Source organism: Notechis scutatus, chromosome 6 (assembly GCF_049901735.1).
Source record: "Notechis scutatus isolate UNSWTSFEM ecotype Mainland chromosome 6, rNotScu1.2, whole genome shotgun sequence".
Lineage (NCBI taxonomy): Eukaryota > Metazoa > Chordata > Lepidosauria > Squamata > Elapidae > Notechis > Notechis scutatus.
The window spans coordinates 50,400,520-50,427,648 of record NC_142014.1 but is presented as its reverse complement, the minus strand read 5'-3'; the positions used below and the strand labels follow the sequence as shown (position 1 = coordinate 50,427,648).

The 27,129-nt window shown below is 37.3% G+C and overlaps 1 protein-coding gene across 1 annotated transcript in view; it reads right to left on the bottom strand.

Annotated features, from left to right (window-relative positions):
• The window catches only part of UBN2 (ubinuclein 2), a 64,023-nt gene that overhangs the window by 6,688 nt on the left and 30,206 nt on the right, over nt 1-27,129 (bottom strand). The window contains exons 12-15 of the mRNA XM_026694673.2: nt 20,175-20,225; nt 19,199-19,241; nt 13,444-14,970; nt 5,319-5,565 (exon numbers count right to left, since the gene is read on the bottom strand). Of these exons, the coding sequence (XP_026550458.2) occupies nt 5,319-5,565; nt 13,444-14,970; nt 19,199-19,241; nt 20,175-20,225 (1,868 nt within the window). The remainder of the gene's footprint in view (nt 1-5,318; nt 5,566-13,443; nt 14,971-19,198; nt 19,242-20,174; nt 20,226-27,129) is intronic.

Here is a 27,129-nt window from a genome sequence, read left to right as displayed (position 1 = left end):
CTTTTAAATGCAAATGGACTGCTGAATCTAGTCCTGATGTGTTTGTTTACCTATGCTGTGCTATGCAGAGAGGATAGCTGGTTTGAAAGAGGGGTTAAAGAGGCCATCTATGTCAAAATTGAACAGGCCTCTCTCAACAGAGGTGGAGGGATGCGGCATCATCTATCTCCAATCTACAACACAGTCCTTTCAACAGTTCCAAGATGGCTCCACACCAATTTGCATCATTCAGGTGACCTTGATGACATAGATAAACTTCCAGGTGATCTTAACAACCTGCTAAAAGAATGCAAATGACCAGCTGTCTGCAAGGAGTATAAATCCTTCCATTGCCCACCATCCAGTCAGAGCTGAAGAAGCTTCTTGGATAAGAAGTGAAATGTCTTCAAAGAAAAATGAGAAAGTCCAGTTGCCTCTTGAAAAAAGCATGTTTGGGTGCTTTTGCACAGTCAACCCAATCATCTAGCCAAGACATCTAACACCTTCTAACAGCAACATCACAACTGAGACAATTAAGCCACCAAGAAAACAATGAGAAATAATTATAGGTGTTAGGGTTTGGGAATTAACCCCTAGAAGAGTATTGCAGCAGTAGTCAAACCAGGAAGCCAAACGAGAGTGGAAGGGCCCCAGAGTATACACACACTGAATACAAACACTGTTTGTAGTTTAAATAGTTTTTAATCCAGTTAGAATTTAAGCATTGTCATTCAGTCCATTAAGTCATTCACAGTATTTCCATCCAGTAAGACTCACTATTACAGTCCAAGTTAAGAGTCCTTGCAATATCTTTATCAGCCGATAAAGATATCTTCTCCTCCTCCGGTTTCACTCTCCAGAGAAACAAACGCTGGATATTCAGTAGAATTACGCAGTAATCAGCAAACAGTAGCAAACAATAACAGTTCAGTCTCAGGCACTCACAGTCAGTAATCACAGTTAGTCACAGCAAAACACAGTTAGTCGCAGCAGCACACAGTTACAGACAGCAGACAGCTTTCCAGCTTCTAATGCTTCCTTATATTGTAACTTCTAACCGCACCCTTAATCGGCTAATTGCCTGCTGCATTGTACTTAAAGTGATAAGCACTTAAACCATGATATCTAAGTTTTATATATTTATTCACCCAAACCATATTTGGTATCAATGTTATACCTAACATACTCCCCTTTTGGGTGAAATAAATATATAATACCTTACAATCTTATCCCATATTTTTCACAACTCTCCTGGTGCTTACTGGCACCTTGGGCTTTAGTAAAATTATCAGCTAAATTGTCCTCCGACATACAGTACTCTAGCTGAATCATCTTACTTCTTACAGATTGTCTCACGTTTAGGTATCTTAGATCTGTATGCTTGCTCCTTGTTTTTACTCCAATATTTGTGGCCATTTGAATTGCTGCCTGATTATCTTCATGTATAATTATAGGATAATCTACAGTTATACCTATATCAATTAACATTTGTTTATACATTATTAACTCTGTACATAACAATGATAAACAGGAGAATTCTGCCTCCATAGTAGACAAACTTATATGCTGTTGTCTTATTGACTTCCAGCCTATTAATGTCTTACCCAGCATTATGGCTGTTCCTGAAGTCGACTTTCTAGTGTCTCTTTCTGATGCAAAGCTAGCATCTGCATATGCACTTAGAATTAAATCACCCTTTGGTTCTAAATACAATGAATAATTCATTGTCTTTTTAAGATATCTTAATATCCTCTTAGCTGCATTCCAGTGTCTTTCACATGGTGCATAATTGAATCTAGCCAACTGATTCACGCAGTACGATATATCTGGTCTAGACCAATTACTAATATAACTCAAACTACCAATTAAAGATTGATAAATCACCTTATCAAACTCAGGGCTTTGTTCATCAGTGTTGCTAAACTCCTGACTCACTGGAGTCTTAGCTGGCTTACAAAGCTCCATCTTGTAATCTTTTAGCAATTTGCTTATCTTATCTTCCTGAGATATCTTAAAACCTTTCCGTGTTTTCTTTATATTCAAACCGAGATACTTCTTTATCTCCCTAATTGCTTGATCTTTATTCTCTTTCCTAATGATGCTATTATTTTATTTGCTTCATCATTAGTTTCAGTTATCAAAGCAATGTCATCTGTGAATAGTAATAATAATGATACTTTCCCATTTGTCTCCCTCTTAAACAGACATGGATCGGCTAAACCAGCTTTAAATCCTATATTGTCTAGTTCCTTTACAATATACTGGTTCCATTCATAGCCTGATTGTTTAAGACCATAGAGACTTTTCTTTAACAACCAACAATCATTATTATCCTTATTTTCACTTTTAATACCAACAGGTTTTTTCATATAAATAATATGTTTTAATGGGGCGGAAGTAAGCAGTTTCCACATCTAGATGGTTAACTATATAGTTTTTACTAGCTGCCCACACTAAAGCTGCCCTCAAGGTTGCTGCCTTAAGACTAGGTGCAAACACCTCATCGTAGTCATTAGCATTCTGCCTAAAACCTTGGGCTACTAACCTTGCCTTATGGATTAAATTACCATCCTTATCTGTTTTTACCTTAAATATCCATTTGCAGCCAATGGATTTCTTACCTACAGGTAATTTTGCATTTTCATACACCTTCATATCTCGTAATGAATTCAGTTCCTTATTCATTGCTGCATACCAACTTTCTTTTTCCTTATTAGGATACTTTTTAATTTCTTCTACAGAATTAGGAACTTGATTAATCTGACACACTGTGTTAGCCTGGTACCTATCAGGCGGTCTAGATACACGTGTAGTTCTTCTGGGAATTACAGGGCTTACAGGAGGACTTTGTTGAACTACTACCTGTTCATCTTCCTCATCCTGTTCAGCTATTGAATCTGTTTCTTCCTTTATGGGCACTATTTCATCCTGTATTTGTCTCTTTACTTTATTTTTAAAGTTACAGGGATAACTAATGGGATTTCTATAGGATTCAATAATTACATCTTTATTGGCATCCTGTTCTAATTTCTCCCATCCTTCATGTTCTAGAAATTGGGCACTAGCACTACATAACACTTTAGATGTGCCTTTCTCCCAAAATCTATATGCCCTATGGTTTGCCTGATAACCAACGAAGAAAAATCTTTTAGCTCTATGTTGCCCTTTTTTTTCTGAGTTGTGCAGGAATATGCACCCATGCTGGTGCACCAAATGTGTGCAGGTAACTTAGGTCAGGTTTCCTGCCATGCCACCTGGTAAATGGTATTTCACCTGTTGTTGTATTAACAACGTTGTTCAATATGTTATTAGCACACATTGTAGCCTCCCCACAAAGAATCAGGTAACCCAGAATCATTTAACATTGTTCTAACCATTGCCTGTAGTGTTTGGCCTCTTCTTTCAATAAAAGCATTATGTTCTGGCCTGTATGGAGCAGACTTCTTATGCTCTATTCCAGCTACTTTAAGTCTGTTCTGTATTTGATATTAAAACTATAGATATCCAATAAATATATCAATGATATGCATGAATTTACATTAACTAAAATGCTGTGAAAGAAAAAAATGAAGAAAATTTGAGACAAATTTAAAAGGAAAGACATGTAGAGCGGTTTCAGCTCCCATGCCAGCTCCCTGTTGAGGGCTCCGAAGGACTAAAAGTACCCTGTAGATGATGAAAAAAGACCCATAATGCTCAGTATGGGATAGCAGCACCTCCCTGATGGACTGGGCTTCTTTGGACCTATTATGCCTGCAGAAGAGCTAGCATCAATGGTTGCCTTTGGGACGCTGAGGCAACAAAAATGTGCAAGAGCAGTGCAGATGAACAGTGACTGGAGATGGATAAGAAGATTCCTTTTTTATTTAGACCCTAACTTTAAAGAAAAAAAGGAGGAAAATCCAGGAAAAGACTCTTAGAACTATCTTTTAAAGCAATGAACTACCATAGACAGAAAAATCCTAGACCCAAAAGAGGAATTAAGGAGATAAAAGTTTTGAAAACATAGAAAATTGGACTCTTAAATTGGGTAGGCATTGTTTTGGAAAGAGATTATAAAATGCTGGACTCTCCACTTGAATCTATTTGAATAGCTGTCTTTGCTTCCATAAATTGAACTAAATTTGGATTAATTAAATCATTAAGATTTGAAACAACGCTGAAAGCTAAGCTGAGGGCACCATCAACTGGTGAATGGAATATACCAGACCCTTACAAGTTTAGATTTTTTTTAAATGAGAAAATTAACAAAATTCATCTGGAGGACTGTGGTAATATTGACTGTTCTATACCTAGTTATTTTATAATCACTGAAGATTCTATTATAGAAGACTTTTAAGTAAAGCAAAGTGATTTTTGATTTGCGAAAGCTTCCTGGACTATTGAAATGGACTTGATTAATAATCCTGAGATGTAAAGAACTATGATTATTGAACTTGCTGAGGACTAACATTGGACTGGAATATATTGTTTTTGGACTCGAGTAAGAGTGCGACTTATTAAATTAAGACAAGATACTCCATCACGGGAAAGGAGTGAGATTTCAAGAGAAATGGTGTTGATGTTCCAAAGCATTAAGGGTACTATGGAGAAGAATCACAGAGAGATAAAGTACCTAATGTAAGGCATATATGGGAAAATGTCCACAATATGGACTTTGTTGTCTTCAAAAGAGTGGCCTGTGTCTTTTAAATGCAAATGGACTGCTGAATCTAGTCCTGATGTGTTTGTTTACCTATGCTGTGCTATGCAGAGAGGATAGCTGGTTTGAAAGAGGGGTTAAAGAGGCCATCTATGTCAAAATTGAACAGGCCTCTCTCAACAGAGGTGGAGGGATGCGGCATCATCTATCTCCAATCTACAACACAGTCCTTTCAACAGTTCCAAGATGGCTCCACACCAATTTGCATCATTCAGGTGACCTTGATGACATAGATAAACTTCCAGGTGATCTTAACAACCTGCTAAAAGAATGCAAATGACCAGCTGTCTGCAAGGAGTATAAATCCTTCCATTGCCCACCATCCAGTCAGAGCTGAAGAAGCTTCTTGGATAAGAAGTGAAATGTCTTCAAAGAAAAATGAGAAAGTCCAGTTGCCTCTTGAAAAAGCATGTTTGGGTGCTTTTGCACAGTCAACCCAATCATCTAGCCAAGACATCTAACACCTTCTAACAGCAACATCACAACTGAGACAATTAAGCCACCAAGAAAACAATGAGAAATAATTATAGGCATAAACAACAAACTAATTTCCCAACAAATGCAGACAATTCAAAGAATTTGCCATTGATAAAGAAGTATTTACCGACAAATAGTAAAAAAAAAAAGTTTTACTTACTCTGAGTTATACTATGGTGGAAAGCTGCTGAGGTAGATCCCGAGGTGGTTGTCACTCCAGCCGTGTCTGTTCCAAAGCTAAGAAGCTCCAATGGAAACTGAAAAGGCATAGTCACTGGAACAAGACTCCCCAGCATCCCAAAAGGAGTCAATGGAGTAGATGTCACATTCTGACTGGTTACAGACAATGGTGATGCCATGAGAGTCAAAGGTGAAGCATTTGCCAGTAATGATGCACCTGTTGTTGACTACATAGATAGATGTTATTTTTAAAATGTTTTAAAAGTCTTTTGGAAGCAACTAAAAGCATACCAAAGGTATTTAAGCATTATCTACTCTCACATTCTTAGAAACTATATTTTATAGCAAAGTTTATTTATTTCTTCCTTAATTCATGTTATAATTTAAGGGATAGCAAATGTTGGTTGGCTCTTTTTTCATGCAATAAATATAACTGAAAATGCAAATGTGAAAACTAAGACTAGTGAGGTGGCAACCACTGGTTCCCCAGTTATACAGAAACATTATATAATTATAGTTCAGCTGGCACCTAAGGCCATCAAAACCACACCAAGCATTGCTTTGGAAAGTTGGGAGAAAAAGCTCTGGAACACAGGCTTATAAAACGTTGGCTTCTTTGCTCCACATGGCACAAATCTGTAAAAAAGTATTCTTCTCCATAATAAAGATTACACGTGAATTTTTGTGACAGTTATATACCAGGTAAGGCTTATTGCTGAATAAGGGACTGTTTCTGGAAAGTTACAATTACCACCATTTCATGGAATAAAGTCTAACTCTTTTTTACTTCTATCACTGAAAGCTAGTCTGGTGTAGTGGTTAAGGGTCCAGGCTAGAAATTGGGAGTCCATAAATTCTAGTCATCAGAACATCACATACCATATCTAATATGTTTAATACCATGTCATTCATACGTGTCATAGCATAAAGCAGCTGAAAGAAGGCCATTATCACCATGGAGTCTATGAAATCCTGAATAGAACTGGAGCTAACTTCCAGTGCATTGGAACTGAAATCATCCAGCAAGATAAGTCTTGAAAATTCTAGAACCAACTAGTCATAGCTGCTGTGGTACCCAAACATGGCTGAGCAATATCTGTACCCAACAAAGTTTCTGATCTACCAAAAATGGATGTGAACACATAGCAATTTGGCCTGGCATTTATTAGCAATAGTTGGATAACAAGGTCATTAGCAGTCCTGTAATCAGAACCCCAAAAGGTGGCAGAGGTACTTGGAATGGGACCAAACTGCCCTTCCTTTAACAGTTAGTGCCCTGTCTTCTGTAAAGTAGTTGATTCCTGTGAAAATCACTTCCTTTGCCTATAAAACGCCGTGATGTTTTATTGCCTCTACCAACATTTTAAAGTGTGTGAAACTTATGTAATAGACTGAGTGGCAAAAACAGTTGTGAACAGATGTTGACAATCATGGTTGGTAGTTAAGATGGTATGGTTATGGGTTTGTTTGTTTTTGACAATCCCACTAATTTTGACAATCCCCCTAAGACAGTAGGGAAGCCAGGTTTATAGATTTAGGGTTTTATTGTTGAGTACATATTTTATTTTCATAAGTAAATAAATAAAACATGTTATATGTAGCTTGTTTGTGTAGTTTTGACTATTGATACTTTAAAGTTAATTTTTACTGTGGTTGGATTGGGCCCTGCTTAGAAGCATGTTATAAATCTTTTTCATTTTATTGTTTGTTTAGATCCAAAGCCTACCAACCACGCATAAAAAAGGGTCAAATGGAATTAAAATCCCATTCTTGCTCATCCACTCCACATATACTCACCAACTATAATAAACAATGACCCTTAATCCATTAGCTTTCATCTGAACCTTTCTCCCACAATACACTGCTCCCACTCTGGTTATTAGCTATAGTCTTCTCCCTTTGGGCTCTTACCCTAGGAGAAGCTTTCCAAAGGAAGACTGTTGAAAGCTACGCTGATTTATTTTTCACAGTTATATAACCACCCATCTCATAATCAATGACTCTGGGCAGTGTACAACAAAGTCAAAAACATATATACAACGTATCGATACTATTATTAACATTAAAAACTTTAAAATTATAGAAAGCACAAAACTAAAATAGAATTGAAAAACATGTCAATTAAACATGTCAGTTATTTCTCCAGTCTCCCTGAGGCCCCCAGGCCTGCTGACCCAATCTGGTTTTGAGGGACCTCCAGAAAGTTAAAAAGGTTGAGGCCACTTTGGTGTATCAGTTCTCCCACAACAGCAGCCAACACAGCACGTAGTACAGTGATGGTGAACCTTTTCAGCACTGAGTGCCCAAACCGGAATGTGCATGATGTGTACGCATAAGTGCGCATGCCGGAGCACCAGAAACTGAAGACCAGCTGGCTGGTGCTCATGCTTCCGGACTGTACTACCTAAAGCTGCAAATTTGCTTGCAGACTGTACTACCTGAAGACCCGCCAGTGTGCAGGTGCACCGGCCAGCTGGTCTTTGTGTTTCCGGTGCTCTGGAGCGCACCAAGAGCAGCTGGCCAGCACACGCCAGAAACCAGAAGAGCAGCTGGCGACAGCACACATGCCCACATGCTCTGAGTGCCACCTCTGGCATGCGTGCCATAGGTTCGCCATCACAGACCTAGTAGCTTAAACTTTGCTTAGCTGATGAGTAATCCTAACTTTTCCTATTAGGAAAAATAGCTCTCTACGTGAGGTCATATTACTGATTCTTGAACCCAGCAACTATTTGGGGTTACTACCTTTTTACCTCATTTTCTAACCCTTAGTGTGTTTGAAGAAAGCATATTTTATCAAAATAAAATTGAGAGGGGTAAACAATCTGATTTGTATGAAAAATGGTCATGCGTATTAAACTGCCTTTCACTGTCAAAATAAATCTTCAGGATTCATTCAAGTTCCTCAAGATGGTGCCACTAATGGCAGCCTTAATTAAATACTCTCTAGTGTTTTTGACATTCTTTTTTATTTTCTGTAACTCATTATGGATCACATACACCAAAAATGAACTTCTGAACATCAGACAACTTTCTAAGACTATTCTTCCTCTGTTTCCTCCAGTTTCTGCAAACACAGAAGTTAGGTGGATATTATGATCAGAGAAACAACAGTTCTCTTAGTAGCTGGAGAATATAAAGGAAGCGAAAGAGAAGAAGAAGCATGCCGGTGTGAAACTGAGGAGGAGGGTTAGGATTTCACTCCCATTGCTTCACCTAACAAATCTACATTCAATAATGAATGTAGGTTTGTCAATGGATGAACTTTTTCCTCTAAATAGGAACTCTAATTTTTTTAACTCAGCTGTTCTCTGCTTTACAAAAACTTGGCTCAGTGACACTATCGAGAATAGAACAGAACGGAACAGTTTATTAGTACTGTATGATTAGACACACAAGGAATTTGTCTCCACTGCAAAAGTTCTTAGTGCACATGCAAAGCAACAGAATAATCATAACCATAATAAGTAGTAAAGAAAATGGGAAGGATAATAATACTACAGCCATACAATATGGGCAACTATCCTTAGACATAAAACAGTGCTAATGCTGTGGGAATTAGGTGTTTAGCAAAGTGATGGCATGAGGGGAAAAACTGTCCCTGTATCTAATTGTTTTGGCATACAATGCGTCCTGAAGGAAAGAGTTGAACCAGTTTGTGTCCAGGATATGAGGGAAGCAATTGAAACATAAGGTTTTAGATTCAAAGGGCAGATTGGGTTACAGAGATCCAATAAAAAAGAGGAGGGAGAATCTTTGTGTATGTTAATACCTGCTGCTGTGAGAATGTCACAGTACTAAATAAATTTTGTGGTGTGGACTTAGAGAAACCATTCATCAATTGTAAACCTTTTTATGCTCCAGGAGGGTTTTCCTCATTCATCTTGACTGAGGCTTAAATGACTACAAGCCAGTTTCTCTGTAGCGCTAACCCACCTGAAAGTCATCACAGATCCACTGTTAGACTCTGCAGCTTGCCTACTGAGCAAATACAGACCTGCAGATGATGGAACTGCACTACATCTTGCTTTTTCTGCTTTATACCAATTATTGCATTTCTAGGGGGATTCCTCTGTTAAAAGTACTGAAGTTTGCAGATGATAAAGCAATCACTCACCTCATCTGAGACAGTGGAGTCTGCATATAAATGGGAACTGGCCCTGTGTTAAAGCTAGAACTACCTGGAGCTGAACATGCTTAAAACTGTAGAGATGAGAGTGGATTTCAGGAGTAGCCCTTCTATTCTACCATCTCTTTTTGGTTCTGTAACCAGTTTTGGCAGCGGCTTTGATGGCAGGATAGAATGGTTTCACGCACACAACCTAAATTCCATGCATGTTGTGATGACCCAGGGTGGGATACAAAATAAGCAGTCACAAAAACAGGTGAAGCCCCTTTTATTCCTTCACTTTGCTTCAAAGCTCCAAATATCCTTGACTGGAGAAAAAAAAACTCCCCCACAAGCAGTTACGAAAAGGGGGAAATGCCATTTAAACTAAAAATGCCTATAAATTATAAAGAGTAAAAACAACACAAACCACACTGAAGCAATTAAGGGAACCAGGCAAGATAAGGGCTTGAAGACGTCCATAGATATCGGAACACACATTGGGAAGGATGCCAAACTCAGAAAGGAACGACAGACTGGAGATATTTCCACACTTTGTTTCCAGCACTAGCCCATACGCATGTCTGTCCCTTTAACCAGTTCTCACAACTGCAGCCCATGAAAAGGATCAAGGACCTTTCCTCCCCCGTAGACCATGCCATTCACATCTCTCCTTTATCCTCTCATCCCTGTGTGCCCTAGGATGGAGAGGGGATGGGCCTGGGTCTTCCTCTGACTGCCCAGCCAGCCTCTGCCCTTCCCCAGCCTCCTCCACAACCTCTGGAGCCACACTTCCACTCCCTGTCGGTGTTCCTCCTCTCCCTCGGAGTCAGTCTGACACAGGGGCATGACACATGTGCAAATGAAGCTTTGCATGCTCGCCTGCCACTTTGGCAGCCCAACTCCCAACAAGCCTGGTAGCAGGCCACAGCCCAGGGGTTGGGGACCCGTCTTACTATATTCGACACCCCAGTATCAGCAGAGAATCTTTCAGGTTTTGGGGTTCTGTAATCTCCAAGAATGTGAAATGGACATTTAACACTAGAACCATCATTAGAAAAACACTACAAAGAATGTACTTCCTAGGTCAACCCAGGAAGTTCAGACTGCCCAGAAGCTGTGAAAATACTTTTACAGAGGAATTATTAAATCTATCATATGTATTTCTATAACTGTTGGTTTGGTACAGCAACCAAACAGGACAGGTACAAACTCTAAATGATACTTAGGACTACAGAAAGAACAACTGCAACCAGCCTGCCTTCCACAGAAGATCTGAATAATCAGCAGGTCAGAATGAGTGCTGAGAAATATCTACAGACACCTCACATCTTGGACATAAACTGTTTCAACTTCTTCCCTCGGGACGCTGCAAAAGGGCATTGCATGCATAGACAACTAGACACAAAGGCAGTTTTATCCCTTGTGCCATCACATTTCTTCTCTTCTGTTCTCTATTCTATTCTATTCTACTCTATTCTCACCACTGTGAGCATAGAATAAATAGAATAAAATGTGAATTTTACAGTGGCCTTTAGACTGGTTAATGAGCCACTGATCTTCATGAAAATTATGAACCACATTTCTCATAGGTTTTTTGGGGGGCAAAGGGGGGGAGCTTTAATTCTGCATCTAGAAATGTATTGATTTACTCAGAGGATCCTGCTCTCTACATTGATCAAGTGCATAGAGGTCTTCGGTGGTTTCAGAAACGTAGCCTCTCTGCTAAGCTAGACAAATGCACTTTTGAATTTCTAGTGTTGGATTATTTTATCATGTAAGCTAGAATATTTCTTACCTTATGACCCTCCAATCTCCATTCTCCACCCAGAAAACGTCAGTGCCCCTTCCTTGATATCTAGCTAGTCCTAAGTCTCAGACTCCTAAGGGCAGAACAGAAAGTCTTTCCTTGACTGATCAAATTCAGCAAAAACAGGGTTCATAAGTGCAGGGTTAGATAGACAACCTTCAGGGAACTCCTTGTCCTTTCCTTTTTGGGGAGATTGGGAGAACTGTATCCAAAGTCACTGGTGAGAAATTCCACAGCTAAGAGTAGATTAGAACTTAATTGCTCAGTCACTGCCAACACTTTAAACAAAATATCTTCTTTGGGTCAACATAGGCTTTCTATCCTCCCGTAGGCTTGAAAAGAGTTACGAAATATCCCCTTTGACTGTGAGAAGAAGAGAAAACTTAGCAAATCTTGGATAAACAAAGAGAAGGTGTTTTGATTCCTATATAGATTCAATCTAGTCTGCCACGGAAAAGCTACTTTAGTCAAGCTATGAGTCTTTTTTCAAGAAACAAGACATGAATAATCAGTTACTATGTGATAAACTGAGGTGTTCAGCTGAATGAATGGGGGAGGGGAAATGCAAGCATTTAAAAGAGGGGGATCTTGACAGCTGCAACCAAAGAAGAAATGGAAATTCTACTTCCCTTCTAGTTAAACTCATAGGAGGAGGGATTGGAAATCTCATATACTTCAAAGTGTTGAAGAATCAGAAGATGGGCACAATATCTGTCAGCCAGATATTGACCAAGAAAGGGTTTAATTTCAGAGGGAATAGGAAGATGAAAATAGACAGGAAGTGTCATAAGGGCTGAAAGAGAGAGCGCGCTACACATAAAAATATTTCCCCTATGTCCAATTCATGAACTCGGAAGGCAGGAGGAAAAAGTCTAGTTTAAATTCTAGAGTACACACCCATATAAAAGCTTTGATTTCACACTGCAAAGGACAAATCATTGTTGCATACATTAACTACACTAATTCTTGTCTACAATATTCTACTTCAACTGTCATACCTGAGAGACTTCTGCCAAGTTTAAGCCAATTGCTAAAGGGTTAATTATCTGGAGATCTGAGATTTATTGTTCTGTCCTGGTATAAAACTTGACATTAACTATGCTAAATGTCATTATTCAACAAAGGAAATGTTGGTCAACTGAGTATAACATTTTTTGTGAAGGGAGTGGCAGATCATTTCCATAATATTGTCAAAAGGTTGCATGTTTGTATATTTATTTACTGAGTCAAGTTTGACTCAAGAGTGTTTTTATTTTTACTCAAAACTCAAACACCCTATTTACACACCCAAAGAAAAACACATACATTCCTTTAAATGGCCCCCAGAAACATAGAAAGGAAAAATATTAAAGAGAGTTTGGTTGAAGTGGAGGAATAGCTCCAAGAAAATGAAAGAAAGTAAAACAAAGATAAGGAAACTAGATAGGAATGAGGCAAGAAGTGGTTAACTAGACAGGGAAGAAAAGAAAAGAAAAGAGAAAAGAACAAAGAAAAGAAAAAAGAAAAGAAAAGAAAAGAAAAGCTCAGTTTAAGCATCACAAAAAAGTGATAGATTTACTAACCAAACAACTTTTCTCAAGCAACTCTAATTTTCAAGGGGTTAGGATTATTCTGCAAATAAAGTAATTCATCCATCTAAATTATTGGATTATTTTTTTTTGCTTTTCTAGTAATTTACTCTGCATAGTGTTTATAACAGTCACAGTAAAAAAGTCTTAAGATACAAATATACTAGCAATTTTTGTCTTTATGTATTAAATCCTAGGCAATTATCATAAAATACTATAAATAAAGTTGATTTATAATAAATTCCATCTTCTAGTAGTTATAGGAACTCCTATTGGTAAACATAACCCTGCTTTGTATTTATGAGTAATCCTTAGTGGTTTTTAATTTTTTTTTGCCTTAATGTTATATACAAACTCACTCATTATAGGCCAGTTATGTATGAACCTGGCCACTGTAACTTGTTTAACAAACTACAGCTTAAATGTGTAACTGCATCAAAACAGACAGTTTTTGACAGGGTTCAATATTTCCAATATTTTCCTTGAAGTAAAATCCTATCACAGAGTGGACTTCTTTCTAAATCCACACACATTTGCATTCATTACTACAGTTCACAATTTAATAGTCCATATGTACAATATTTTATATCTTAAGCTCAGTTTCAGATTCAGTACATACCTGTACACTGGCTGGTATAACTGTAGACCCTGAGGCAGAAGATGGTCTATGTGGAGTTGATAACTGTTTATTAGCACCCTGTGCTCCACTTCCTGCTACTCCAGAGGGATTAGTCCTACTAGCCCCACTTGCATTTAAGCGGCTTCCACTATTGATAGGTACATTCAATCCAACTCCACTCATGTTATTTTTGCCAGCAGTTCCAGAGGCGGAGGAACTGGATAATTTAGAAGGGGCTTGAGGATTCTTTGCTGGTTGAAAGCCTGAGGTTCGGTTAGAGGAAAGTAAATTAATTGTGGAAGATTGTCGGTTGACACTTACTCCACTGGACTGTTTATGAAGGGAATTGTTGTTGGAGTGACTGTTCTGGGATATTAGTGTACTTGGACTGGAAGAACTAGATGATGATGTGGGCTTGGTTGTAGAGCTGGACTTAGATGAGGGTAGTTTAAGAGATGCAGTAGGTTTGGATGTTATAGAAGGCTTGGGTGCTGAGGGTTTGGGAGAGACAGCTGGTTTAGGAGAGGCAACCATGGAGAAAGGAGGCTTGAAACCCTGGGCAGAAACATGTGATACCATGGCCTTGGCCAAATAATTACTAGAGGTAGAGGTACAGGATGTTGCCCGAGACACAAGTGGGTGAACCATTTGAGAACTCCCAGAGGTGGCACTAGACAAAGGAAGGCGGTATACTACTGATTTATCTGAAGTCTTGGTTACTGGGGAAGAACAGGAAAGTTTGGGATTGCTACTTAATTTTACCACAGGATTGGTTTGAGATTTACTAATAGTAACTTGCAGAGGAGACACATATTTTTGTTGAGCAGTGGGCTGCTGATGAACTTTTGCTACTTGCATTGTTGAGGAGCCACAGCTTTGGACCTCTGAAGAGGTTACAAGCATAACTGTATCTTTTGGCCTTTGTGAAGTAGGAGAAACTGTAGCTTGCCCTTTACACGAGGAAGAAATATGGGTCTGGGAAGAAGCAGCTTGTATTTGACTTGACCGCTGTAACCCTTGCTGCAGAAGCTTGGCTGGCAATGGTTCCAAGGAAACCTTGGGATTTTGAATTGTAGATCCAGCAATAAGGCCTGAAGAGATACCAGTCTGAAGCAAATCCTGGGATTTCTTTGGTACTGGTCCTGTATGTCCAGCTATAAGACTTGATGAATGTTGTGTTTGAACAGCCTCTATTTTTTTTGAGGATGACAGTGGTAATTTGCTCATTATGCTTGCTAACTTCTCTTCTCTTAGCCCTGCCCGAGGTCTTGAAACAGATGTGTCTACAGGGGACACAACAGAAGAACTCTTCACCCCATTATTAATAGCAGCCAGAGCATCAGAAACAGAATCCAGTGAAGGAGGATTAAATGACAAATCTTCATCCAGGGAGTCATCTAGGCAAATTGTCTCTGGAGCTGGAACACAACTGGTTACAGCATTGATAGGTGTGCTAGTACTTGAAGCAGGAACACAAGCTGAAGCAAAAGGGGGACATACTCTCTGCTCCTTCTTTGGACTAGAGTCCTAGTGTAAAAAGAAAGTGAGAAAAAAGAATTTAGTTTTGAATTCTACTAGCACTGATGATGTTAACTAGTTTGTGTAATGAAACATCTGCAAGAAAACAACCAAGTTCAAAGAGCACCAAGGATTCCTTATTTCTATTGTCAGCTACAAGTATTATCCTTTATCGGAAACAGCTCTTTATAAAGCTGATTCTATGGAGAGAAGAAAGAAAGAAAAAGAAAACAGCATATTATATTTTAAAATCTTTCTCAGATCTTAAAATCTGAGATCTGTTGGATATGCCTTATTCCAAGGTAGAAAAATCTTTCTTTCTCAGGCAAAAAGCAAATCTTAAAAATAAGTTAAAGCAAGTATATGGCTTGATCAGTATGAGCTGATTTTATTTCAATGATAATAATGATTCACATTTTTTAATATTATACATATGCAGTTTTCATGTTATTTACATGGAATATCCATTACAATAAAATAGCAACAGATAAAATTAAAGACCAAATGGCATGGAAGTAGCAAAATGACATTTTACTTTAGGTATACGTAATATTCTAAATCTAGTGGAGTAAAATTTAAAATGGTGCAGTTGTGAACCAAAAAAGAAAAACCTACGACTTGCCACATGTTGCTAAACTATATTACCCAATAACCCTAGCCACTATGGCCAATGGTGAAGAGTATTGGTAATGATAGTTCAGCAACATTTGGAGGGCTGTAGATTATCCATCCCAATTCCAAAGCCTCTGTTCAATCTTAACCCCACAATTCATCCTCTAAAATGTTTTTTTCATGAACTGAGAAGAATTTTGCAAAAAAATAACATAATTGGAATAGAAATGCCTGCACCAGAGGAAAATTGGCAATGGGGAAATGGCTTAGAATCTACTATATGTCTCTTTGACTTTTTAATTCATGTCCTTCTCTGTTTACCTTACATTGTACAAATCGATATGGTGGTAGCAATTTTCGGCTTTAGGCACCTCTTTTGAAAACACAAACCTGCTACAATCATATGGGTTTGGACTCTAGATCTTAAATTATCACTCCAATTAAAATAACAGCACTTTTTTCCAGAATGTTCATGACATCATTTTGTCCATATTATTGCTTGAGTATAGATTTTTCCTAATTTGCTTCATCTGTAAAGCTTTATTATAGTATTCTATCCAGTTTAAACAGAACAACCATAATCACTTATTTTTGAATACTAATTGCAATTGTGTTCACTGCTTCAAATTCTGTAACAAAAGTTGCACTAGCCAACTAGCATCTAGGCAGTTTCAGTCATTGGATACATACAGTTAGAATAATGGACTGAACACAAGTAGAACTAAAAACTCTGGATAGGTAGCCCAGAAAAATAATGACATGATTCATGCATGAGTCGTCCACACATTAGTGTAGATAGTTTCTGCTTACCAAAGAACATAGGTGGGCATGGAATCTTGTAAAAATACCAGACAGTTGAAGAAGAAAAAAGAGCATTGGAAGGATATATAAAGGACAGTGAAGAATGTGCACTATAGTTAATACACCATGAAGGCTTACTGAGTACTGGAGAGACCAAACTGGTCTACAAGAAAGACCATATGAAGATTAAAAAAGATAGGCAAGGCAAAATATTACATGGCCAGTACATAAAAAAGCAGGCAAAAGAGATAACAACAAGACCTGGCAGTGGTAAGAGCAGAAATGTTGAAGAGAGAGACTGAGGGGCTAATTATTAAGCAAGGCTTTAAAAATTTGAATACAGAGGCAGAAGGTAGCCACAGACAACAAGTACCACCTTTGCAAAGAAGTTGAAGAAAGAGTAAGACCACTTAGTTACCAGCTGTAAGAAGAGCACACAGACAATGGTATGACAAAGTAGTGACAATGGTACACTGGAATATCTGCAAGAAATACCACTTGCCTGCAAGCAACAACTTGCGGTACCACAAAAACAGGCAAAGGAAGAAGCTAAACTGTGCTGGGATTTAAAATTCTAACAGACAAGCACTTGCCACTTAACAACTGTTGACAGGAAAGACAAAAAAGTCAGAAAAATGGAAATTGAAGTACCTGGAGACAACAGAAGAGAAAGAACTGGAGAAAATAACAAAATCCCAAAACATCTGGACACCAGTTGAACACTATTGGCACTGACAAAATCACCATCAACAAATTGCAAAAGGCAGCTTTACGCAGAGTAGTTTGCATCCTGAGACAATATCTTTAGCATCATCAAACAACATCTGCTTACCCAGGTCCTTTGGAAGAACTTGATAGGTAGAAAAAATGCCAAATCCATTTTAAATATCTGGCTAACTGTGTGATTTGGAATCAATAAATGTGTAACCATAGACATAAAGGCATGAAAAACTGTTGAAGATACTGTTTAACAATGAAGATTTTAAAAAGGCAGTAGCATAGAAGGCCACATATATTGGCGAATTTTGGAAGCTTCCAATTTATTACAGAATCAAATCAAAAGAAAAATATTCCTATCAAATGTATCAAATGAGTTTGGAAAATTTTGAAATCAAAATTAAATGATGGAAACATCATTAAAAACAATATCCGGGTAGTCTCGTCAATATACAGCAGAAATAGATGAGTGGACTCAGGTGGGACTGGATAACTTGGCTTGGAAGACAAGAAAATTAATGACAATGCATCATACTTTATTCCCAAAAAGTGATATTAATCAGCTTGTGTTTGCCAAGAGATGAAAGGGATAGAGGACATTAAAAATAAAACAAATTGCAGAGGAAGAAAAGCATGACCTGAATGACTACATTAAGAAAAACCAAGAACCCCGCTTGTTTGCACTTGTGTCAGAAGCACTGAGGCACTTCCTGGTTGAAAGGTTTATCCAGTAACATCACTGTTGCCTGGGAGATGCCCTCAACCCTGCCTCATGGCTGCGCTCAGGTCTTGAAGACGGGCTTGCTAACCTCCATCCCACTGTCCTAACCATGTGAGCCACCATGCTCCTAAGAACTCTTTCTGAAGGTAGTCAGTCAATCAAGGAAAGCTTCTTGAAAAAAACAATGGTGAATGCTGAATATAGAAAAGAAACAATTGAAAACCAATTTGTTAATTGGAAGTACAAGCCAAAGCATGGCTAATACTTAAAGAATATAGAAGGAAATGGTGATCCAAACCAACATGGGTTGGCTAAGTACAGCAGTGTTAAAGAAAGAAACCAAAGGCTTCATTTTAGTGGCTCAAAAACATGCTTTGGCAATTAATTGCAAGATAACAAAAATTATAATGTAACAAACAATGGTAAATATTCCCCTGTAGTAAAAAGATGAAATAATTGACCATTTGATTATAGTTGTAGCAAAATTTTACAAAATGACAAGCAGTATCCTGACTGAGTTGCCAGAATTATTTATTAGAAGCTTTGCCAGAGGTTCGGACTTCGACCATCAACTTGACCATCAACTTGAGAAAGTTCTGGAAAATGAGTGAGTTAATTTCTTGTGTGTTAAAATCCAAACAGACAGGCATCTTGTTCATAACATCCCTACATAAAAGTTACTGAAAGATGGATTGCAAAATATTCAATACTGCAAAAAGATTGCAGATTGAATTTGAAAGCTTATGGAAAAAGAAATCTGTTGTTATATTGTGATTGGAGCCCTTGGAGAAATACTTAAAGGACTCTGGAAATATAGCATTTATTAATCTCAATATTCTAATTTTACAAAAAAATAACTTTTATTGGAACTGCCTATATTCTTAGAGGCTACCTTAATAATTTTTAGGTTAGGACTTGAATTATTAAGCTTTCATAATCTTACACTGAAAATCTAAGTGTAGATTAGTTCAATATAATTTATATTGAGAAGAACTTGAGGCATGAAGGCCAACACCAGCAAAAGAACTGGAAGATATGACTTCATATTGTTGTGAACAGATAATAATTCTTTTTTTGTAAAAAAAAAAGCCACCGTGCACTTGTCAGCATATAGAAAATCATAAAGCTATAAATATTCTGGTAGAGTTGATTATTGTATAGCCATCCTAGATCCTTGGAAAGGACTCAATAGGTAAACAAAAATGCCAAATCCTACCTGAACATCTGGCTGACTGTGCAAATGACCATAATAATTTATTATTCTTGTATACTACCCAACTACCAATGACTTGGGTGCCCCACAGCAATCAAGCAAAGCAGCTACAATAAAATACTTCATGCTTCTTTATTTAGAATATCTTCATTTATAAGTAATTAATTAATTACCTTTCCTTTGGGTTTAGGTGCCAGAATCACCTTCTTCTTTGCCCTAAAGAGGACAGCACAAAGCTAATTATGAGAATATCTGCAATTTTTATTCAAGCACTAGTTCCAATTGAAAATTTACTGCTATAATTTTATTGCTAGTTAATTTTATTGCTTATTTAAATTCAGGATTTTTAGCAGGTGACTCTTCCAGAAGTGGTGCCACTTTGAACAAGCATTATACCGGATTACACCCAGAATCATTTCCAGAATAATTGCAAATGCTTCTGAAAACAAGGCAAGATAACCTTCAGGTGAAACAGTACATGCACTGGAGATTAATGGCCTTTCCCTAAAAGTTCATTCCATAGTTTTGATGATATCATTGGGAATATCCAAACAGGTAAACTAAGTCTTTCACAGAAAGATTACTTGCTGGATTTTGAGTAATTACAGCATGAAAAGAGCAAAACACTAGAAACTTTATATGTCTGTTTTTCATATAAAACAGCTCTACAGCAGCACACACACACCCTCCACAAATATAACTGGGAGTAAGAATATGCATAAATATCTAAAAGCAATTGTTTGAAATATAGTATCATGTAATGTTTGGAAATCCTCTGACAAGTGGGTATTTATTATTTTTAAAATGTAAAAAAATAAATATTAATTTCTGACAACTGAGTAGCAATGTTATATGTTTAATATTAAATTATTAGCTAACTACTTGCTCCAGAAGCTGTTTTCATATTAAAGCATAATTTCATAAGTTTAATAAAATATATTAATAAATATATATGTTTGCAAAATTCATGTTTTTAGAAATGTCAATAATAATCCATAATACATTAGAATTTTGAATTTCTATTACCAATAACAACCCAAACAATAAGAACAACTGTAATAAACATAAATTATTATGAAATTCTAAGACAAACATGATTAAAGAATTTTAGATTAACAGGAAACGTATATATATTGATGTTATACTCACGGAGCAGATGTGAGATGATTATGAACACTTCGGCTTTCTTTAAATAGCATCCTGTAGAGAGATATGTGGAGAAGAAATAATTATAATTTATTAAATGTATCAATTGTTTCTCACAAATAATTTTATGAACTTATTTATGTATACACCTTAAGAAGATGGCTGAAGACAAATATACTCAAAAATTACAACTTGATATCCTTCTTCAATATAGGCCACAGCAGGTGGCTGCAGCAAGCAAACCATAAAAACAATCAGTTATAAATATCTATAGATGACAAACAATAATTAAATCAGATGACATGAAACAGGCTGCAATATAAAAATTATTACCTTTTGTTCCATAAGACATGCTTTTTTGTCTCCCAAAAGAGGGTGGAAATGTCTGTGCATCTCATGGAATGAATATTGCTAAAACCCCGCCCACCCATCAGCCCCCCGTTTTTGGCCTCCTAAATTTGTCTTTATTAATTTGTTACATCTGTATGTCATCCCAAAGATTCTGTGAAGCTCAATTACATAAAATCCTAAACGGCAACCATAATTCATAAAATCACAAATGGTGAAAATATTTTTATCTGCAAAACAGTAATTACATAAAATATCCCCTCAATAACTATAAATTTGATCCAAGGTTGGCGGATTGTCTTCCACAAAGCTAATATTTTTGAACTATACTCTAGTTACACAGTGGAAAGATCAAATTAATACATCTTACAATTCAACACTTAAGAGCCCAAATACGCCTGCCTTGCATAGCATTTTAAGATTCATTTAATTATTATCAAACAATCCTGCAAGTTTAATATCCTTTCAACCAAAAATTTCTCTTCTCAAGCCTGAAAATTTTGAGTAGCAGATATTAGCACCCATCTCCTCACAAAGGACTTTGACTATTCAGCTGCAGTGAGTCAAACATCAAACAACTCAAGCATTTTTGTTGAATAATGCAATACAACTTGCCCAATAAGTTTTTGTAATTTTGCAAATTTCCAGAACAATCCAAGAAATCATGATTCTCACTGGAGCATTGCCATGAAAGCCAGCACTGTAAACTGTTCAATCAAGATCAATCTTAGAAAAATATTAATCAGTGAAAAAGATCTCTAACTTGTTTGAGAAGCAGAAGAACTGTTGCCTGAATAGCAACAATAGTAATATACCACAAGTTTATTTATTATTGTATGTATTTACAATTATCTGCAGGCTTCCCATTTGAACAATTCATTTGAAAAGCACTGGCCTAGAATATCATTAATTAATGTCATTGATTTTAATTATTATAAATTTAAGTATTGCAGAATCTCCCCAAAAGTAGGTATGGCAAAACAATAATGTTTAACTATGATTTGTAAGGGGATTCAAATGTCTAAATTGCAATAGAAGGGCAGATATGAATATATAATGAACTGCAAATACACATACTTGTTTGGATTACTGTAAAATGATATAAGGCACCATATATGATATATATTTAGTTTTTCTAAAAAAAGTACTGAATCACAAATAGCAACTAGCTTTAAAGAACATATCGGTACATACCAATAGAAGGCCTAATGACACCAGTCTTAGGACGGATGTAATAGAGAAGAGACTAATGCTTCATTCTTTGTGGTTAAATAGTATTATCTTCAAAATTCTATTTTCTATTGTTTCATCTAAAATTTTCTCATCAAAAGTACGTAATGGATAATCACAAATATCATTATTTTTTGAAGTGTTAGGAATGTTGTTTAATAGGTCAACCCTTGGGCATAAGGAATATTGTGAAGATTCTACTACAAATACCATGATTTAACTTTGTTCCTTGATATGCTACTTTTGAATTTGTTTTTCTTTACATCACACATATAACCAGAAAGCAGCCAAAGCTATTATGCTCCTATTCCAAACCATACAACTGAGGATTGTCGTTTTTTCAGCACATCTGAAGGCCTCAAAGAGCATTCATAATAAGGTTCTTCTAATATGGTCAACTCAGAATTTCATGGCCATGACTTTATTCCAAATTGTCATTTAGTTAATAGGGTATATCTTCACTTTAGTTTTTGTTCTGGGTCAAGAGGGCTATTAGGGGAGTTACAACTCCCTGCTATCATATTCAGGCCATCATGCAAGAAATTGCATTTCAAGGCATCATTTCCCCTTATCAGTGTGTCGGACACCAAGATGGTCTGCTCAAGCATCAAATTTAGTAGATTCCTAAATGGCCTGGATTTTCCAAAATCCATCACTGTCAATCCCATTGAAGCCCCTTTTGATCTAAGGATCAATGGAGAAACAAAATGGGCCAGTGCCATCATTACTCCAGTTTTATAGAATCTCAAAGGAGTCCTACACCGAGGGGCCTGATTCAACAAGTTGTCATCCACTGGAGTTGCCAAACAATCAACTGAAACTAATCTTGGCAGATAATATGCCAAGATTATTGGATGCTTTGGAAAGCTAAGCAATGCAACTCCTTTAGAAGCAAAGTCACAAATGTCCATAAATGAGTCACACTTACATCTGGGTCAATGAAGAACAATCACCAGGTTGGCCTGTTTGCTGGGAATTCACAAAATATGGTTCTGATTTTCTATGCCATTGGATTTAGATCTGCCTCTTGAATCTCAGCTTCTTGACCTTAACTAGCTCAGTAACCTCCCTGGCATTTGACTCTTGGGACTGTTGTAGATTAAATGTTTCTGAACCCATGTTAAGTTTTTTACTCTGGATTAAGTTTTCTAGTCATCTGGCTCTCAAGCAAGACCCTGCTCTCTTGTATATATTTCTGAGGCATGCATGTACTTGCACACTTGGCTCTTAGCCTATCTTAGTGCTTGAATGTTAGCTATTTATTAGCAAAGGATTTGTAAACGAGGGCAATTTGTATAGTCTTACTTTGAAACATGACATTATTTTGTTTCAGTGCTACGACATCTACAATTGTACATAAACTGCTAGATCCCCTGTCAAATTGTATATTTATTGAAGTTGACACAACTTCTATATGGCACAAAATGAAATACAACTTTCTGCAAATCTGAAATTACACATTATTTATGTACAGTTATTTACAAATTCCCACAATCAGTGAGGAAACAAGCTGAAGAGAAGCTGGATATTTCAGCAAGACAATGATCTGAAAGACACCTTAACAATGAAGAAAGAAAAGAAAAGAAATTGAAGTTGCTTTGAGAGTTCTTATCCTTGATTATTATTGAAAATATGTGCAGAAATTACAAACAAGTAGCACATGCAATGGAAAAAATATCCAAAACCAAGAATAGAAAGAATTGGATCAGCAGTGCCTAAGTCTTAACAGAATTTCAGTGTGTGACAATATTAATATAATGGTTTTATTTGTTAGCACAAATACCATCTAGTTCATAGACTCACAGTTGTTAAAATCCAACAGAATAAGCAATACATTTAAAAATACCACATTATGATAGCTAACTAATTTGGCAACCCTGACATCAATGGCACACAAATGCTCTGTGGAAGAAAAAAAATCCTCAACAACAGGGGTGTCAAACTCACGCCACAACAGCGTCACATGAAGTATCGGGACTTTTTTCCTCTTTGCTAAACTGGGCATGGGCATGACCAGCACATGACACATCTGGCCCGCAGGAGGAAGCTATGAGGAAGGATGCCAACTAGCAATCAATGCTGTAACTGTAATACATAGGTGTAACATGGCTAACTTCAATTAGCAGATAGGCTGGTGCATCTTGGTTCAGCTGAAGCTTATTAAGTTTTTTAAGGCGGGCCCCATATAGAGTATATTACACAAAGTAACAATACAAAAGTTGATTAGGACATGAATCACTGTTACCAAGTTTCCCAGTCTAAAAAGGCCTGCAATTAGTGCACTAACCAAAATTGGAGCAACCACATACATTATCATTCTTTGTCTTTACATGCTGACTGGAACCACTCACTTAGGGAAAAATGGGCTGATTACCAAGCAGTGCTTCAAACCTTAATTGTTATAGGCAGTCAGAAATATACCATAACCAGTGGTATTTGGTTGTGGTCATTGAGAAGTTTAACAAGACATACTCTCTCTCCATCCATGTCTCAACAGAGGTAATCCACTGGGGTGACCAGCACCGTTTCCAAACCATATTCATGCCTGATTCTTCTAGGACAATTTGTAACTGATGCTTCACCAACTTCACTAAACACTTGCCTAAAAAAAAGAAGAATGGCAATCAGGCCAAAGAAACCCAGATACAAGGGAAGATATGCAGCTCTCAAAGTATCTCACTGGAATATCCAGTGGAGTTTTGTTCCTGGTGAATACAAGCAATTTTACCTACAAAACAACTGTAAACAAATCACAAGAGACTGCTGAAAGTCCTCCCTCCAATTCTCCCTAAAAGGGAAAGGATAATCTTGGACATAGCCACTGCAATCACAATAAGAGTGAAGAAATAAATCCAGTTCATCACTTTTAATGATGTAATATATTCCTCAATGTAGGAACCAACTATCATCAACCACATACTGTCTTCATTGTTTTAACTGTTGCTCTAGGTGTGTCTCCACCTCCTTCAGCTCCCCAGTAAATCAAGTAACCCTTTGTGAGGAAGGAGAGGCTGCTTAAGGGCAATCTCATCCAACACTCATCCATATTCCTGAGATTGGCAAGGGACATCACATAACTGATTGCAAGAATGCTTGGAAATTATCCACGCACCCTCAGAGAATTCATTAATATTTGGGGTAATCTATTTTAACTGGTTTACCAACCATGTAGAGATTAGTTGAGTGGATAATGTATTTCTTAGCTGGAAAATCATATGAAAATGAGTAAAGACAATGTTCTCCATACTCAGATTACATTTAGTCAGTTCTGAGGTAAACACCAGGTTTAATGTGTGGCCATCAATTTGCATGCTGGACCCAAAATCTTCTGCAATAAGTCTGTGGTCTCTACAGAAGAGATGACTTCTCTACAGATGATTCTTCTATAGAAAATAGAGATTGCACTCCAGAGAATTTTACCACCAAACTGTCCAAAAGATCCAGAAGCTTGGGCAGACATATTGGAGGTCACTGAAGCAGATGGTACCGAAGAGGCACTCATCTTTTCCCTAAAGCCCAATGTATCATACAGGTATTCACTTGGCCAGCTCTGGGGAAGTGCTTCTAGTCACTAACTTTCACAAACAGTTACCACTTTACCTCCTTCCCAATTACTGTTTCAAAGCTACTGGAGCAGCTAGAAACCTGGCAGGAAAATTTCAAACGGGTTACATCTCCATGTAAATCAGATCTTTATGATATAAACCACATTTGCAAGCTCACCCATACAGATCTAGCACTGAGCCACGGTAGTGCAGTGGTTAGAGTGCAGTACTTCAGGCTACTTCTGCTGACTGCCCGCATTTTGGCAGTTCAAATCTCACTAGGCTCAAGGTTGACTCGGCCTTCCATCCTTCCAAGGTGGGTAAAATGAGGATCCAAATTGTTGGGAGCAATATGCTGACTCTGTAAACTGCTTAGCAAGGGCTGTAAAGTACTATAAAGTGGCATATAGGTCTAAGTGCTATTGCTATTGATTGAGAGTCTGGCATGATGAAAAGAATGTATGGATAAATGTATATTGAATGCTTTGATAATAAGCTGGTGGTAATAACAGATTGTCTGATAATATAAATGTGTACATCTATATGCAAATAATGCTGCACTGTTGGCTGAAAAAATAAATTTGCAAAAGTGAATTGAGAATTATTTTCATAGATATTGTACGACATAACAATATGATGGAATGTAAATGGCCCTGAGAAAGGGGAAGGGATCAACAAACTATTAAGAGAGGGAGAGTTTAGAAAAGACTATTCAGTCTTGCAAAAGAAAGCATGAGAAAGAAATTCAAAACACTTTGATTTTATTTGGTGTAAGATTTATTTGCTTTCAGGATTGTTATTGTATCCTAGCACAATAGAGCATTCCTGAAATCGATGCTGCTCCTCTTTTATTTTGTCTACCTCAAAGCATTGACAACAATATTGGCTTTCAACAGAGAGGCATCAGAACTTGCCTTCAAGACCTGGAATATGACAACAGATCCTTGAAGCGACTTGTCTGCGCAACATGGCCAAGGCATTATTGCAGCATCAACACCAGCTAGATATAGAAATAATGAACCTGCACAGTGCCATGATACAGCGAGCACAACATCTGGGACAAAGCTTACCTCAGCTGGAAGTGGCCCCACAAGTTGCCCCATAGCCACAGTTACTTTGATCTCCTGGAAGTCTGCTGGAGAAGTTCAGTGGGGCACAGGATCACTATTCCTGACTTTCACTATTCAATGTGAATTATTCATGGTGAAGAGACCAGTAGAATTTCCAACTGATCGGAGTAAAGTAGCCTTCGTTCTCAGCCTGTTGAAGGAAGGAGCAGCCTGATGGGCAATTCCGCTCATTGAGAGCAATGATGCAGTCTTAGATAACTACCAGAATTTCATGCAAAGATTTAGAGCTGCTTTTGATATTGCGGCCAGAAGAGGCATCACAAATTGGGAGAATTACAAGCTGAAGCAAGAAAATAATCACGTTCATGAGTAGGTAGTTGATTTTTAGTTGTATGTCAAAGATGGACACTGGAAGTATTTTGCCTTGATCAACCAGTTTTGAGAAGGACTTTCTGATAAACTGAAGAATAGATTAGTAAGACAGGGTACTTTAGAAAATTTAGAAGAGCAATTTCAGTATTACATGCTGATTGGCAGAGAGCAGAAGGAATTGAAGCATAAGGAGTACAATCAAGACATTTTTACAGACTTTCATAACCTCTATCCCTCCACCACCACCCTGTTGTCTCCTCAAACTCCAACCGTGCCACCTGTATAAATAGGAACAGTGAGATCTTTGTCTGCAGCAGAGATAAAAAGAAAATGAGCTCTTGCTTTGTGTTTTTATTAGGGAGCTCTAGCACAACTAGCTATGGTTTGTACTGC